Genomic DNA, 15,663 nt, shown 5'->3' with positions numbered 1-15,663 from the left:
AAAGCAGTAACTTTATAAAAACCACTGAAACAGTGACCCTAAAACTCAGGATTTTACAGGACCTGGCATCACCAGCCTGCCCCTTCACTCTCCATCTCAGCCAGAGTGGGGATGGAGCTCAGGGCATGAGCCACCTACAAAGTGCATTTATTTATTTCTAATCAGCTTTCTTTTTGCCAGAGGGACATTTCAGTAAGACAAAATTGTTTTAAAAATCTCCTGCACCATGAAAATCTAACCATGCAGAAGAAAGCTTATTTTCTTTTTTCCTGGAAATAAATATAATTCTGAAAATAAATATAATTCTGAGAGCAAATTGCAGCTGTAAATAAATTATATCATTTACCAGCATTTCAAAACTTCAGATCACAAAAATATGAATGCAGTACAAACAATTAGAATATCCAACTTCCTAGAGGTTCAAGACAAAACTTGTTTTCCTAGAGCTGATGGCTTATTTATGTGAGAGCAGCAGGGTTTGGACAAGACAAACGTTATCATTTTTACAGCTCCTCTCCTGGAGTGCCCTTTAGGCTCTGATAGCTCCCCACCATTGTTAGGGTCAGAGGACAAGTTCATAAAACCTCGAAATCATATATAACAAGCCTTAAAAACCTAAGATCTATCATTTTTTTCCCCCTAGGCCAATGCAGAAGAATCAAAGCACAGACAGGGACCAGCAGAAATAATGACCACATTAAACAGCTTCATCAGAAATTTATGAAGTCAAATTTGTCTTTTTTTTTCTTTCCTTATAGCATATGAAGAGCCAAGAAATTATTTTTTTCCTGGAAACAAAAACAAATCCCAGAATTATTTTAAAACCTGACTATAAGATCCTATTTTTTTTTTTCCATTATGTTTTTTCTTTAATTTCAATTTTGGAAGAAAATGTCTATAGTGCTTTATGAACAATTCCCTTTCAATTCAACATTGCTTGGCTAAATACTGCCAAAATTAATTCTCAGGGAACAACCATAACAAAGTTTTTCTTTGTTTTGTGTTGCTTTTTTCAAGTAAAAGATTTTATTTTCCTGTCAAGAAAAAAAATAAAATAACTTGGCTAAATATTTGACTTCTGATGTGTCCTTAATACCTCACAAACTTACCTGCAATGAGCTTCATAAAGATAGGGGAAAACAAGAAAAAACAGAAGTTTTTTTTGCTTTAAATTCAATAAATGTGACCATGAGAAAAAAGATCTCACAGACTAGTTACAGAATAATGAAGTGTGTGGGAGTTCTGTGTAAACACTGAATCCAGGACCAGCCACTTTAAAATTAAATGAGTGGTAGAAACAAACAAAAAAGACATGGATCTCTTCCCTGGCATAAAGACAGGAAAATCCAGCAATTTAAAAATTGTCTGATAATGGTGTGGAGTTTGTAACAAATGATTCTTCCTGATGCACTGCACTGTGTATTGTTATATTCAATAAATTTATTCTATTATTACAAAACAGTGCAAGTGCCTCACAAACAGCATTGTGCTCCACTGCATTTGGGATTTACATAAAATTCTAACTTGTACACTTCACACCCAACTTCCCCCATCATTTTTTTTAGCCTGGAATTCAGCAATTCCCCCATTCCAGTTCTGTATTAATAAAGATCATCAGACTCCATCCCCACTTCCACTGATCAGCATCAATCAACGTCAATTAGGAACAAGTGTCGGGGAGACAAAATGTGACACTTCACACTTGATCTTGTCAAAGTGTCACATAAATATGCTGCAAGGACAATATATATATATTTTTTTTGGCTGCATTTCAGCCCTAAACAGGATTTTATCCCAGCTCTGTGTGCCTGTAAATCCTGCGGTTGATTTTCCAGTGCCACCCGCGCACAGAGGATTTCCCTGGGGCTGGGGGGGCCGGGCAGGCTCTGGCTGTGGGCACACACTGGTACCTGTCCCTCTGCCACCGTCTCGGTGTCGATGATGGTGACGATGCCGGGCACCAGGGGACTCCGGCGCAGGTTGCTGTGGGCCAGGATCTCCTCCTCGCTGGCTCCCGACGGCAGCGTCCCCGTCAGCTGCGTCACCACCTTCCCCACCATGGTCAGCCCAGTCTTTATTGTCTGCAAAAAAAAAAGGGAAAAAAACTCCTTCAAATGATGTTTGGGGCTGTGCTGTGGGATCAGCTCGGATTCCTTCTGGAAGTGGTTTTTTATAGGAGTGGTGTATCAGCTGCAACAAAACAGCTTGGAAAAATCTGGTGTGCTATCAAATGGAAGAATTCACCTTTCTTTTGGAAGTCAGTTATGCCAAAGCATTATTGAAAAAATAAGTATTTTAATGTTCAAATAATTAATGTGTTTGTATTTTAAATATTCCAGTATTGGGGTTTTTTAAACTTTGATTTGAGTTACTCCCATAGCATGCGGGGTCAGAAGGATCAAAGACAAGACCACGATGGGTGTGAGGAGGGTCCTGCTCACACAAAATACAAACAGCCCCCAAAGCTCACACTTCTGTCTTCTGCACAGTGCAAGAGACCAAGAATTTGTCTTTGGCTACATCTGACACACTCATTTTTTACTCATTAATTAAGCATTAAAACTAAATATGAGACTCAAATCTAGAAAAATTAAAAATGCCACCCTTGAAGTCCTGGAACTCCCAGGCACATCCCAGCACAAGGGATGGGACTTTCCAGGCTCTGCATGTTTCCCAGACAGGGGTTTCAAAACACATTCACTGCACCAGTTTTTAGCAGCTAAAGATGCTGAAGATTATTTTTATTTTGCTTTATTTTATTTGGAGAAAGAGGCAGAGTAGACACAGTAGGAGAGATGCAGACCGAAAGAAAAACAAGCCCAACTACAACTTTAAATATTTTCTCCTTGAACCAAGGACTGTGCCTTATTTGCCTGTAAAGAATTGAGCAGATTTATTATGCAATATAAATAAGAAATAGCAAAAGAGATCAGAATGGAATGACACTGTAACAAGCCAATTCTTAACTAAAAAGACAAGCTAAGCTGCCTGCTAAATTGAAAAGGAAAAAATTGTCCAGATCCCAGGCTGAAACCAAGAAGCAGCCACAAATCAATTGCAACTGCTTTGTTTAGTGCTAAAATCTCAAACTGCAGTGATTAGAAAACACATTAGTGTTCATCAATTAGCAGCCAAACGTTTGTTTTAATAATTCATGGGAAATGACTTACACAAAGTCTGTTAGTGTGCTGTCAGGAAAGCCTCTGCAGGGCCAACAGCAGCAGGCGCCACACGGTATCGATGGCCATGGGCAGCCAGGAAGGCTGATTAACCTCTGAGATGCCTCTGCTGATGGACTCACCCCATTAATGCTAATGGAGATACTTCCACTTAAAATCGAGCCAGGCCTTTAGCACAGCAATGGCTTTGGGGGTTTAAAGTCTTTAGTAATATCCTGCCATTTGTTTCTTGTTATTTCTTTTTATACCCGGCTACGGCAGAGGAGAATAAAACGGGTTTTAACAGTGGCCAACTCAGGAGGCTGGGAGAGGTAACATAAAGCAGATATTGACAGCACAGGAATAAACCTAAAATAGCCCCAGTGCCATCCCAGGGATGCATTCCAGCTCTCCTGGCAAAAACTGACAAGGCAGTTTTTTGGCCAATAGCTAAAATCCTAGAAAATGATTCGTTCTCAGTTTATAAGGCAGGGAGGAGAAAGCAGTAAATGCTACATGGCAAAATACCTGAGCAAGGGAGAAGGCTCAAAACTGCAACTGACCTGTTTTAGAAAATATCTTTAATATTTATAATGAGAGCGATGGGATGGCAAAGCAGCAAGCATAAAGTGACAGCTCTGCAGAAGGAATGAGCAGTGTGGGAGCGCGTGGGGCTGCAGCAGGCAGAGGTGTGCAGAGACGGGGCCAAGGCCATTAGCTCAGAAATATCAGTGCACAACCATTACAGCACTTACTGCCCTGTGCTGTTGTGTATATTTGCAAAAACTTCTGGGGTAATCTTTAACCTTTCCCATGCCATATCAGCTGTCCCCTCCATCCATTAGGGCTAATGACCTTGCTCTCACATAAGCTGTTAGTCCTCATTAAGAAGTTATCAGGTAACAAGAGAAAACAGATGCAGCCTTTGCTAAATCACTTCACCAGTACAGGATTAAAAGATATGGAGAGGAATCAAGCAAAGGAGTTATGAGGTGAGAAGGACTTGGTTTATAATTTGATGTGAGACATGTGACAGAGCAAATACATTTTAAATGAAATGGGTTCAAGTTTGCACTGTCCCAGTCCCTTTGTCACTGATGGGAACCCGCCAGTGAAGTCTGCTGATAAATACAATTAAAATACTTGATCCAGTTCCTTTTGTTACCAATGATCCACAGTGTGCAGAAACACACATTTATATGCTCATGTGCACCCTATCTACTTCAAAATATGACTGTTCACATCTATTTGAATATAAAAAAATACATATATTTAATTAAAATAGATGTATGCCCTCATACCTCATTTAATTGAAAAGTAAGTACAACTTTAATTAGATGAAAAGAATTAAAATGCACCATTCAATGCCTGTTAGGATGCTTTGTTCCAACAAAGGCCTTGCATCCTTTTAGTGATGACACAATATATTGTTCCTGTTTCTCATAATAAATACATTTTATATGATCTATTTGACTGCAAATGAAAAACCTATAGAAAGCAGAAAGAGACATCAAAAAGATCTGCCTTGGTGTCAACACAGTGAGGCTGAGCCTCACACTTGGTTTGAACCAAGGGATAACAGGGTTTATTCTGAAAGAAATTCCATGTCCATGCCACTGTTTGTTCAACTGAAAAGAATCTTTATCCCATGGAGGGGACTTCCCTGTCTGCACGCCCTGAGTGCATTCTACAACACCTCTAAGGAATGATACTTCCGTGTTTCCAAACACATCCATTTTTATCTGCACCCATCATTAATCCAAATGTGAATCTTGACACATTCTTCTGCTTGGTCAAGTCACAGAAACTACCAGAGCTTTTAGAACATGGACACTCAGAAAGGCACCAACACAATCACAACCTTGACCTCGGTGATTTTGGTGTACAGGGACCTTCCCAAATAACTCCCGAGGTATTTGATTAAGGAGGAAATTTATTCGCTGCACCAAGAGCAGCAGCTCCCACAGAGGACAAACCCCTGGCCCCACCAGGACATGGGTCAGCAAAGGGAAAACCATTACAGAAAATATTCTGTGCTGCCACCAAGACTTTCCAGAGAGGATCTGAAAGGCAATTCTCCAAAGTGACCCTGCTGAAAGCTCTCAGCTCTCCTTCTCTTTCATACAAAGGTTCTTTCCCTTCAGTAGAAAATTGGAAGCCAAGCAGAGAAAAGACTGTAACCCAAGGTAACCTGGCAAAACAAGAACTTTAATGGAACCACTTCTGAACCAAACAGCAGCACTGCAGGGGAAAGGAAAGGACATCCACTGCCCAAAAAGCTGCTCCTGCACTAATCAAAGCAAAGAATTACAAACCCCTGCAGCTGATAGGACACAACAGCACAAATAGAGGTTCATAAATGAAGAGTTAAATAAGGAAAGAGTGAATGGATGATGAGGCAATGAAATGGACAAAGAGCAACAGATACATGGAGCATCTCCTTGCCAGCAAGAAAGTCAGCCCTGCAGTTATCAGAGATGAAAACCTGCTAGACAGCAAGCCAAGCCTCAATGAAATCACTAATAAATTAAACATTGCAAATTTACTGTGGCATGCTCGTGGATAACAAATTAATACACTAAGGCTGAGACACTCCTCAAGAGCCAAATCATGCAAATATTTAAAACTATATTAGTATTAATCTTGTCTATTACAGTAACATCCAAGAGGCAGGAGCATGAGCAATGTGCTGTGCAAACACAGAGCAGCAGCAGCCCGTGCCCTGGGGATTATCCCTTTTCCTAACTCTCCCTGGGAGTTTATCTCTGTACAGAGGCTAACAATCTTTTCTTTCCTATGATTATAAAGACATTTTATCTTCAGTATCTACTCACATGATGCAATAGCACGACTTCAGTGTGATAAACTCAGCTTAACAGCAGAATTTGTGGATTATGATCCCTTGCTAGTACTACTCAGCCATCAGCTACAGTGATCTGCTTGCAGGATTTTGCCACATCTGATCCAAACTGTGGCTGATCACACTAAGCCACTCAGTTTTTCAAACTTATCTGTGCTATAAAAAAGATGTTCACGATGCTGGGATTGAAGGAATTTGGGGAGATTTCCCCACACACCTCTTTAACTGTGCTGATGGTGAAAGCACACAGAGATCCAGCAAATCACCTCAGAGAGGAGCAATTCCAGCTCCCCTCAAAAATGTAAAAAGCTGTGATTTTTCTCCTTCTCCGGCCACACAGTGATTGTGATGGACTGTGTTTGTTTTTCTGTTTTGTTTTCACATGAGCTGGCCTGCCCTGTCTCTCTCTGTGGCTTCTCCTAACTGTTGTTTGCCTCGGTGCCACCGAGCCCTCTGTCCCACGCTGTCATTTCATTCCTATTATTAGGTTTGTTTTGTTGCACATATCACAAATGAAAAGGCTGGTGGTTACAAGGGAAGCTTGTAATCAGCACCGAGTTCACCCCACGGTGCCAAAACTCACTCTGTGTGTGTGTGTGAGAAAAAGAAATTGTTGTTGCAGCAAGGAAAGGAGCTGGGAGGGAGACAGTGAAACAAAAGTTGTGCTCGGTCTTGTTTAAGATTTTTCCAAGCCATGAGCTTCTTTTGATGCTACAAAAGCCCAGACATTTCTCTGAAAACAGAGGGATTTTATAACATCATCTGAAGTACAAAAACGAGGCAATGGAACCTATATGTAAACAGTCATTAATAAGCTGTAACCTTCAAAGAAGGTAATTAATTAGCTCCAGTACTGTGCTGTCACCCTTCAGAGAGAGCAAAACGTATAATGGGGGTGTGATGGAGTCCAAAGAGCACCAGGCACTTGTAAAGTCACTTTTCATGATGCTAAAAGACTAATAATTCACAATGTTGATTTCTAACCATATAAACTTGTGCCACTACGAACAGCCATTGTACAAATCCATCCCACTGTCACTTCCCTCTAATGTAAATAGCTGTTTGTAATAAATGAAATTTTAAAAAATCAGTTCAGAACCAGAAACAGTTTGTAGAAAGCTACAGTTTAGTCAGGGATCTGCAGGATGGGGAGGGCAGGCACGGTGCTGCTGCTGCTGCTGCTGCAGGGCCCTCAGTGTGCTCTGCTCTCTGGGAAGGGAGGGGTGATGACACACAGCCCAATTCAGCAGGGAAACCTCATCATTATGTTGCAGGAGCAGCTCTCCCAGGGCAGCTGATGGACTCACTTTGGCAGCACTAATGACTGTGGCAGTGTAAGACTGGATGTTGTCTCCACAGGCTCCACCACGGGACTGATGGCATCGGATCAGCTACGAGAAGAAAGACAGCAACCAAGTCACGACTATTAAACTCCACAAACCCAGAACCCATTACCAGAGCTCTTATTTATCATGTACAGTGGTGTGTTTTTTCCTACAAACAGCAAAAAGCCCTGCTGAGACACTTAACCCCTTTTTATAATCTTCTGGGTGCCACCCAGACTGTCGCGTCCCCCGCTCCAGTTTTCAATTACCAGATGAGTACTCACTAAGAATTCATAAACTTTGAAATGGTGGGATTTTTGGTCTGGCAGCAATACCACAAATAAATTTAAATAAATATAATCAAAAGCTTTAGCCATGTATATGTAACATTAAATATCAGCCATTCTAAGAATCCGAGTGTGGCTTTCCCCTCCTTTTTATGACGAGCAAGCAAAGAAATGACAAAGGAAAAGAGTTGTTTGAAACTTTGCATTTAATAGATTAAAGGAATGTACATGGGGTTTGCTTTTTATTGCCTGCCTTCAAAATCAATAAATCAAAACAAGACTCTTGTACCTGCCATCACCCTACAAAAGTAGGTTTTGCCTTTGAACCCCAAGTAACAATAGAATCTGTGCTTCTATGCAAAATTAGGAAAAAATATAGATATTTATTGCTTGCACACAGAACATGTTGCTTGTGTAACTATTTGAGCTAAAGAAAATTAAAAATTACTGTAAAATGTATTTGTTTCTAAAGGCTTTTCTGTCCTGCTTATATTTAAATATCCAAATAAAAATACCTAAACTAGGGAAAGCCCACAGTGAATTTACCTGGGGACACACAAGCCATTTAAACTCCCTTTGTGATACAATTCTTTTGCTGGTATTTTGGCAGCAATACTTTTTAAATCCCATGCTGAGCAGGGTTAGGTTTTCCAGCATCAGCAAGGTGTGGCACTAAAGGAAAGGCAGGCCTGAATTTGGGAAGAAATCTGTGCTGGAGGAGGTGTAAAAGCAAATAGATTTCTAAAATCTGCCTCTGATAATTTCTGGCTCAGCTTTAGAAACAGCTTCTCCACTCACAGGTGGAAGGGAGAGAAAACATCTGCTTTGAAATAAAAATAAAAATAAGGCATTAGGAGCCGAATTCAGGCTTCACTTCAAGCTTTAAATACACAACCACTCCTCTGGGTAAAAGCAATGATCATTTCTTTGCTTGGGAATCTATTTTCTTTGTCTCTAGAAAGATGAAAAAAAGTCTGAAATTTTTCATATTTTTTCTTGAAGCTTAACTTTTTCAAAGCTGTTCAAAAGTGGCCAATTTAATGCTGTTTTCTAAGCTGCAGAGTGCAGTGCTGTGTTGGCTCAGACAAACCCAGGCTCTGTCCAGACTCAGTTTCCCCAAAGAGAATTTAGGAAGTGTTTTTTTGCCTACCTTCAGAAGTGGCTGTAATTAAATGCTTTAAACTTTTAAAGCACAAAATGGGTTGATTATTGTGTTACCTCACTGAAAACACATCTTGATGGCTGTCTTCTCTGCCTTCCAAGTTTCTTAAACTGAGATTTAATCAAATGTGCAAAGTAAAGATTTAAAATTTTAAAATACTTAGGACTGTCATTTGAAAGCAACTCCTCTTACAGACTTTCTTTTGCACAGAGCTTTTTCCTGAGACCTTTTCTTTTCTTTTTCCCCCATGTATACAAAATTTAGAAGTGTTTTTTGACATCAAACCCCTCCTTACCTTGTTTTCTGCATAAGCAAGCCAACGGCTCCCAAGAGCAATGGGATTCATGTTGGGCCCTGGACAAGGATAGCAGCCTGCAAAGTTGAAAAAGGCAACGTTAAGAAATATCTTAATGACCTCTCCCAAAGAATTTTATTTATTGCCAAGAAAACAAAAAGTCTAAACAAAAGCCTCGCAGTTGCTAATATCACTCAGTGGATGCTTGCATTTTTGCTTCTAGAGATAAGGCTGTGGTTAGATGAGCTATTTTGAACATTTAATTATGTGTAAATATTCATTTCTCCTTTTGTTTGCATGTTTAAAGCCATTTTGATACAAAAATGACATTCTGGGCTGAGGGAGTAGTGATGTTTGACTCGATTGGTTTTGCATCTTCACAATTTCATTAATTTTATTTGATTGACACCTTTCTGTTGGTGAACAGCTCACTCACTTCAACCTCTTCTGGATTTTTACTGCATGAAAGGATGCATTGTGCTCTTGGTTTCAGTTTTAGTAATTCTATATACAAACCCTCAGTCTTTCAAAATGCTTTTGCTTTTGATTTTACCAATTCTCTATACAAGCCCTCAGTCTCTTCATATACTTCTGCACAAACTTTACCCAGTGGGAAAATTTGTAATTTCTTTTAAATTGGTGGCAATGTTTCCACTGTTCACCTGCTTTCCATTATCTTTATATTATCATTCAAAATAGATTTATACATATGGATAAAAATGAGCATAGAAAAGAGAATTATTCCTGAGGATTAAAATAAGAAAATATGTGTTAGACAAAATAGCTCTGAATGAAAACATGGAAAGGCTTAAAATGAATCATATTAAATGGCATTTCATATGTAAAATTTTTAAATAGGTATTTTTATAAAATGTTGTAAGTAAAATAATTTTTTTATAAATAAAATAATTTGTATTTGTAAAAATAATTTATATTTAAAAATAAGCATTTTTACATGAAAAAATGAGGAGGAAAGAACGGGGGAAGGAGGAGGCTATCAAGCAAATGGTTAAACTCACTTTTCATCAGATCTTAGGCTAATTCAGTCAATTTAGCAATTTAAATCCTCTCACTGATTGGCCAAGAAACAAAATATTGAAGACCTTGCAAACATGTGTGTCTGATTTAAAGGAGCCCTGGGCAGCTGCTCCTGTACCCAGGCTGAGGGAGCCCAGGCAAGCTGCATTTCAGAACACATCCAACACAACTTTTATTCAGTGTATTGCTTAAAATCCTAATACAAAATAAACCCCAAACCCAGTCAAGTGAAGTTTTCTATTTTCTGAATCTCTGATGTGAGACTCTGTCCCTGCAGGGAAAAGAACCCAATATCCACAAATGTCCAGTTCTGCTCCAGAAGAGCCCAGAACATTTCCTGAGCACAGCAGAACTTCCAGAAGGGAACAGCTTTTATTTGCCACACCTGCAGAGCAGTGAGAAGCAGTGTGGGAGGTGTCAGCACCTTTCTGGAAGGTTCCATGGACATTTGACAATGCTTTGGATGCGGGTTTGGCCCCGCCGAGATAAACAAGCCTGGATTTCATTTTCCAGAGCAGAGCACGGAGGGAATTGCAAAATTCCAAAGATCACAGCGAGCTGCTGGAAAGGTCAGAAAGGAAGGGAAGGAGGGAATGAATTCACCCAGTTAAACCCAGAATGAATTCATGAATTCACCCAGTTAAATTCAGAATGAATTCATTAATTCACCCAGTTAAACCCAGAATGAATTCATCCAGTTAAACCCAGTATGAATTCACCCAGTATGAATTCACCCAGTTAAATTCAGAATGAATTCACTCAGTCAAACCCAGAATGAATTCATGAATTCACCCAGTTAAACCCAGAATGAATTCATGAATTCACCCAGTTAAACCCAGTATGAATTCACCAGTTAAACCCAGAATGAATTCACCCAGTTAAACCCAGAATGAATTCATGAATTCACCCAGTTAAACCCCAAATGAATTCACCCAGTTAAACCCAGAATGAATTCATTAATTCACCCAGTTAAACCCCGAATGAATTCACCCAGTTAAACCCAGAATGAATTCATGAATTCACCCAGTTAAAGCCAGAATGAATTCACCCAGAATGAATTCACCCAGTTAAACCCAGAATGAATTCACCCAGTTAAACCCAGAATGAATTAATGAATTCACCCAGTTAAAGCCAGAATGAATTCACCCAGTTAAATTCAGAATTAATTCACCCAGTTAAAGCCAGAATGAATTCACCCAGTCAAACCCAGTATGAATTCACCAGTTAAACCCAGAATGAATTCATGAATTCACCCAGTTAAAGCCAGAATGAATTCATGAATTCACCCAGTTAAAGCCAGTATGAATTCACCAGTTAAACCCAGTATGAATTCACCAGTTAAACCCAGTATGAATTCACCCAGTTAAATTCAGAATGAATTCACTCAGTTAAACCCAGAATGAATTCATTAATTCACCCAGTTAAACCCAGAATGAATTCACCCAGTTAAACCCAGAATGAATTCATGAATTCACCCAGTTAAACCCAGAATGAATTCATGAATTCACCCAGTCAAACCCAGAATGAATTCATGAATTCACCCAATCAAACCCAGAATGAATTCACGAATTCACCCAGTTAAACCCAGAATGAATTCACGAATTCACCCAGTTAAACCCAGAATGAATTCATGAATTCACCCAGTCAAACCCAGAATGAATTCATGAATTCACCCAGTTAAATTCAGAATGAATTCATGAATTCACCCAGTCAAACCCATCCCAGGCAGGGCTTGGGAGCCCTTATCGCCAGCCCGATCTCAGGAAGGAAAACGAATTCTGAAGAGATGATGCCACAATTGTTATTGCATTCCAGGAGTGCATAAAATGTGGGTAGCCAGAGCCTTTTAAGGAACAAAGCAAGCAAAAAAAAAAAGGTTGTAAATACAGTCCTGGGTTGTAAATACAAACGTGTTCTTCCGATGACATTATAGATCAGGAGCGCTGAGGTTTTAATGCCGACTTCTGCCTCGGCAGCTCTTATCTGGGTCAGGAAAGGAATTCAGGTCCCCAAACCTTTCTTTTACCTTCCCTTTTATGTATAAAATGCAGCACTAAAAGTTGCCAGATGATAACGCTCGTCATGTAAATCTCTGCAGTGACTACAGAACCAGGGACTTGCGTTTCCCAAATTCAGAACATCCCTGCAGGAGAAAACTAAAGGAGTCTGAGCAATTCATAGCAAAAAAACAAGTCCTGCTTGGAAAAGGGAGCTGTTCTCAATTACTTCAGTGAACTGAAGCCATTGAAGAACTGCAAGAAGAATTCTTCCAATCCAAAACTGATCACTGAACAGAAGAGTTACTTGGAAAAGCTGGGACTGCCCTCCCCAAACGCACTGGCCGTGGTTTGTCCCATGAACTGGGCTCAGGCAATCAGACTCCACTCACAAATCAACCAATTCTAAGAATAAACTCCACAAAGGTCAACAATTCAGCTCGGTCCTAAACTCTACTCTCCGATATGAAAAACAGCGTTAAAAAAAAAAAAAGGAGCCATTTCCTCCCTTTCTTTTCTTTGCAAGTCTTTGCATTTTGGAAACTTGCAGCAGCACAAGGATAAACAAAGGGTTATACTTTATGGGAAGGAAAAGCAAATTGTTTTTCTGCTTTCCAAAAAAACAGCTGGAGTCAGCAGAACATCATCTATGAGGCAAATGAAGAGACAGACACGGCGTGACCCATCCAATCCTCAGCAGCCCCACTCTCTTAAAGATTAACTTCTATTTCTACCAGACTTCAAAACAACAGAGGAAAAAGCCATTCTAAGCAATAACAGCAGCAACTTTAGCGTGTTTACAATAGCAATGAACAGAATGAGAATGCAGAACTAACTGTCAAGAAGACCAAAGTTTCCAAGTTTTAATGACAGCATGGAGAGGTCATCCAAGAAAGGATCACTCAGGGAAAGTCCTTCCAAAAGTGCAGCAAACCAAGCAAGTACTAAAAAATATCTGATCATAGAACCAGCTTAACTGGGCCTGTAACTCACAAAAATATAGGTGAAAACCTACTGGAAACTACTTCATAACTTTTGAGTACACACTGTTATCTTCTGCCTCTGTGCAGAGGAAATGAGAACTTCAAAGCTGGGAAAAAAGGAAGAAAAACTGCATATTGAAAATCAGAATCAAAGTCCAAGTTTTTCTGCTAATTTTCTCAAGTTCCTACACCCAAAAATTCCAACTGGTGCTGCCCTAAGGAACAGTGAGGTGTAAAAAAATGGGGCTTGGCTAAGGACGCCCTGGGACTCACATCCTGTGCCTCGGTTTTCCCACTTCCCAGATGTAAATGTTACCTACAGCCCCATAAGTGAATTTTTCAGTGTTAAATTTCTACATTTCTTCCCTTTTTTAAAAAATAACTGGGTTATAAAATTATAACTGCAATAAGGATATAGTTTGTGATTACTGGCATTCAAAAAAACATTAAACTTACTTGTTGCTGTGATGATTTTATATATTTCGTTTTACTGAGAATACAGGAATCCCACGTTACCTGAAGCTCTCCAGAGTGGTACACTTTGGAGAGCTTTACTTTGTGAGTGAGCAAAGAGAAGGTTTATTTATTTTCCATTAATTTTCCATTTATTTTCCATTAATTTTAATTATTACCCTTATGGTAGTGATGAAAATCTGTACCACCCTCTGGAGATTCAAAGCCATAAGCTCATAATAAACCAAATCATCTCCTCAACTCATCTTTGAAAATTCACACAAATAAATATCTCTGATTCTGGATCTTTGCATCAGTCTTGAGCTCCTCCAAGAAAGCCAAGGCTCCAGAATTGTTTTCCAAAAGCTGATCCTGGATCTTCAGTGATGGCAATGTGAACACAGAGAGAGCAGCCAAGAGGAGAAAAGCAACACATTGCTGTGCTCTCCCTTGTCCTTTAAACAAACAGCTCACAGGGAAAGCTCTGCTCAGAGGGACGGACTCACCCAGGCTGTGTCAGCTCCAGCACAGCTTGGGCCAATAAATCACAATAAACCTGATCCACTTCCACTGGGGCAGCTCCTCAGCAGCTCCACAGCTCCTTCAGAAAATAGAGATTTAAAGGAGATACAGGAATACAATATGGTCTCCAGAAAAATGGGATGTTAACAGTCAGAACCTGGCTGAGCTAAGTCAGGGCTTATTTCCAGTTTGCAGAACGATGCACTCAGAACTCCCCACCCACAGTTTTATTTCTTTCTCAAACCTCACTAAAACACACTGGAAAATGACATCTGAGAAACTACTGCAAATTAATACATGAATTAATAAAGCTGAGGGAATGAAAGAGCCAAATCAGAATCACCTAACTTTGCTTTCCTTCGAGCACATCCCATCATGTTCATCTTAAGACACTACTGGTTGATTTTTAATTTCACAGCACATTAGAAGAACTTCATTCCCTACAACAATATTTATAGTACAGAAAAAAAAAATCTGCTTTTGGTATTTCCCAGACTTTCATCCTCTCTATCTTGACTTTGTTCTTACTTTTTAATGAAAAACATTTTAAGTTCTTTTCTGTCTTGTTTCAGTCTTTTTCCCTATCAGTTTAATAGGAAAACTTTCTTTTTCCAGCATTTTCACTGATTTCTTTTCCCCAATTCTCTCCAGTTTCCTTTGCAGTGGTCCATGCTCATCCTTTTTTATAACTAATTCTGATTTATCATTTAATAGGGGGGAATTTTACTGGATATGTCACACCTTGTATGTGTGAGGAATCCATACCAGAGGTTTTATTTCAAGCTGAGGGGATGGGCAGTTATTAATACAAAAGCCTTTTAGGATTTTGTCTCTAATCCCAAACTGAGGCAGAAATGGCATCTTTTGGGGCCCAGGGAATGCCATGAAGGCAGAGATTCCCAGGCTCACCTCCATCCTAAGGAAATCTCTGGAAAAACAAGGATTTTTCTGTTCAGTGCCTGGCAAGGTTCATTAAAGATGACACATGTCAGCTGAAGTGTCCAGTGGTTCTAAACACAGTTTTCTAAACAAATTCCAAAAGAAGTAACTCATTTCAACAGAAATTCTTTGCCTTTAATCATTCAAAGGACTTGCTGGATTATCACTTCCAAAATCACTGAAGCAGGGCCATTGTGTATTTTTAAATAAATAGCTCCAAGAACCCACTGAAGTGATGCTACTTCCCTAAAATCAATCTGCAATTCTTTTCTGGGTCTTACAGAACACAGAGCTCTCCATAGGAATGGAATTACAAAACTCCATCCTTAATTCAGAAAGCAGATCCATGGCAGAGAGCACAGAGAGGGAAAATGCAATAAATAATGGGTAGAGCGATACTGTTGTAGCAAAAAACCTTGTTTATTACAAGGAAAACAAATCATTTAAGTTGTTTTATCTAATTTTTTTTTTGGTTGGTTGTTTTGTTTTTTTTTGGTTTTTTTAGCAAACCAATTTTTTTGTTGTTTATAAACTGTATAAAGCAATATTGTTTATAAATTCCTCTGGGTTCCTTCCAGATGAAAGGCCCTGTGTAAATGTTATTACTCTCACACTGTCACATACTTTCCAAAACTCTTCTATTG

General features: G+C 39.4%; 1 protein-coding gene across 10 annotated transcripts in view; it reads right to left on the bottom strand.

Moving 5' to 3' along the window:
• The window catches only part of BCAS3 (BCAS3 microtubule associated cell migration factor), a 306,177-nt gene that overhangs the window by 246,621 nt on the left and 43,893 nt on the right, over positions 1 to 15,663 (bottom strand). For all 10 annotated transcript variants that reach the window (XR_012583520.1, XM_074557124.1, XM_074557125.1 and 7 more), the window contains exons 10-12: positions 9,088 to 9,164; positions 7,326 to 7,409; positions 1,911 to 2,081 (exon numbers count right to left, since the gene is read on the bottom strand). Coding sequence is in view for 9 of the 10 variants with exons in the window: in XM_074557124.1 (XP_074413225.1) it covers positions 1,911 to 2,081; positions 7,326 to 7,409; positions 9,088 to 9,164 (332 nt within the window). In the remaining variant the exon portion in view is untranslated. The remainder of the gene's footprint in view (positions 1 to 1,910; positions 2,082 to 7,325; positions 7,410 to 9,087; positions 9,165 to 15,663) is intronic.

Source organism: Zonotrichia albicollis, chromosome 22, assembly GCF_047830755.1.
Source record: "Zonotrichia albicollis isolate bZonAlb1 chromosome 22, bZonAlb1.hap1, whole genome shotgun sequence".
Classification (NCBI taxonomy): domain Eukaryota; kingdom Metazoa; phylum Chordata; class Aves; order Passeriformes; family Passerellidae; genus Zonotrichia; species Zonotrichia albicollis.
Note: the sequence above shows the minus strand (reverse complement) of the source record. Positions and strands in the feature narration are given on the sequence as shown.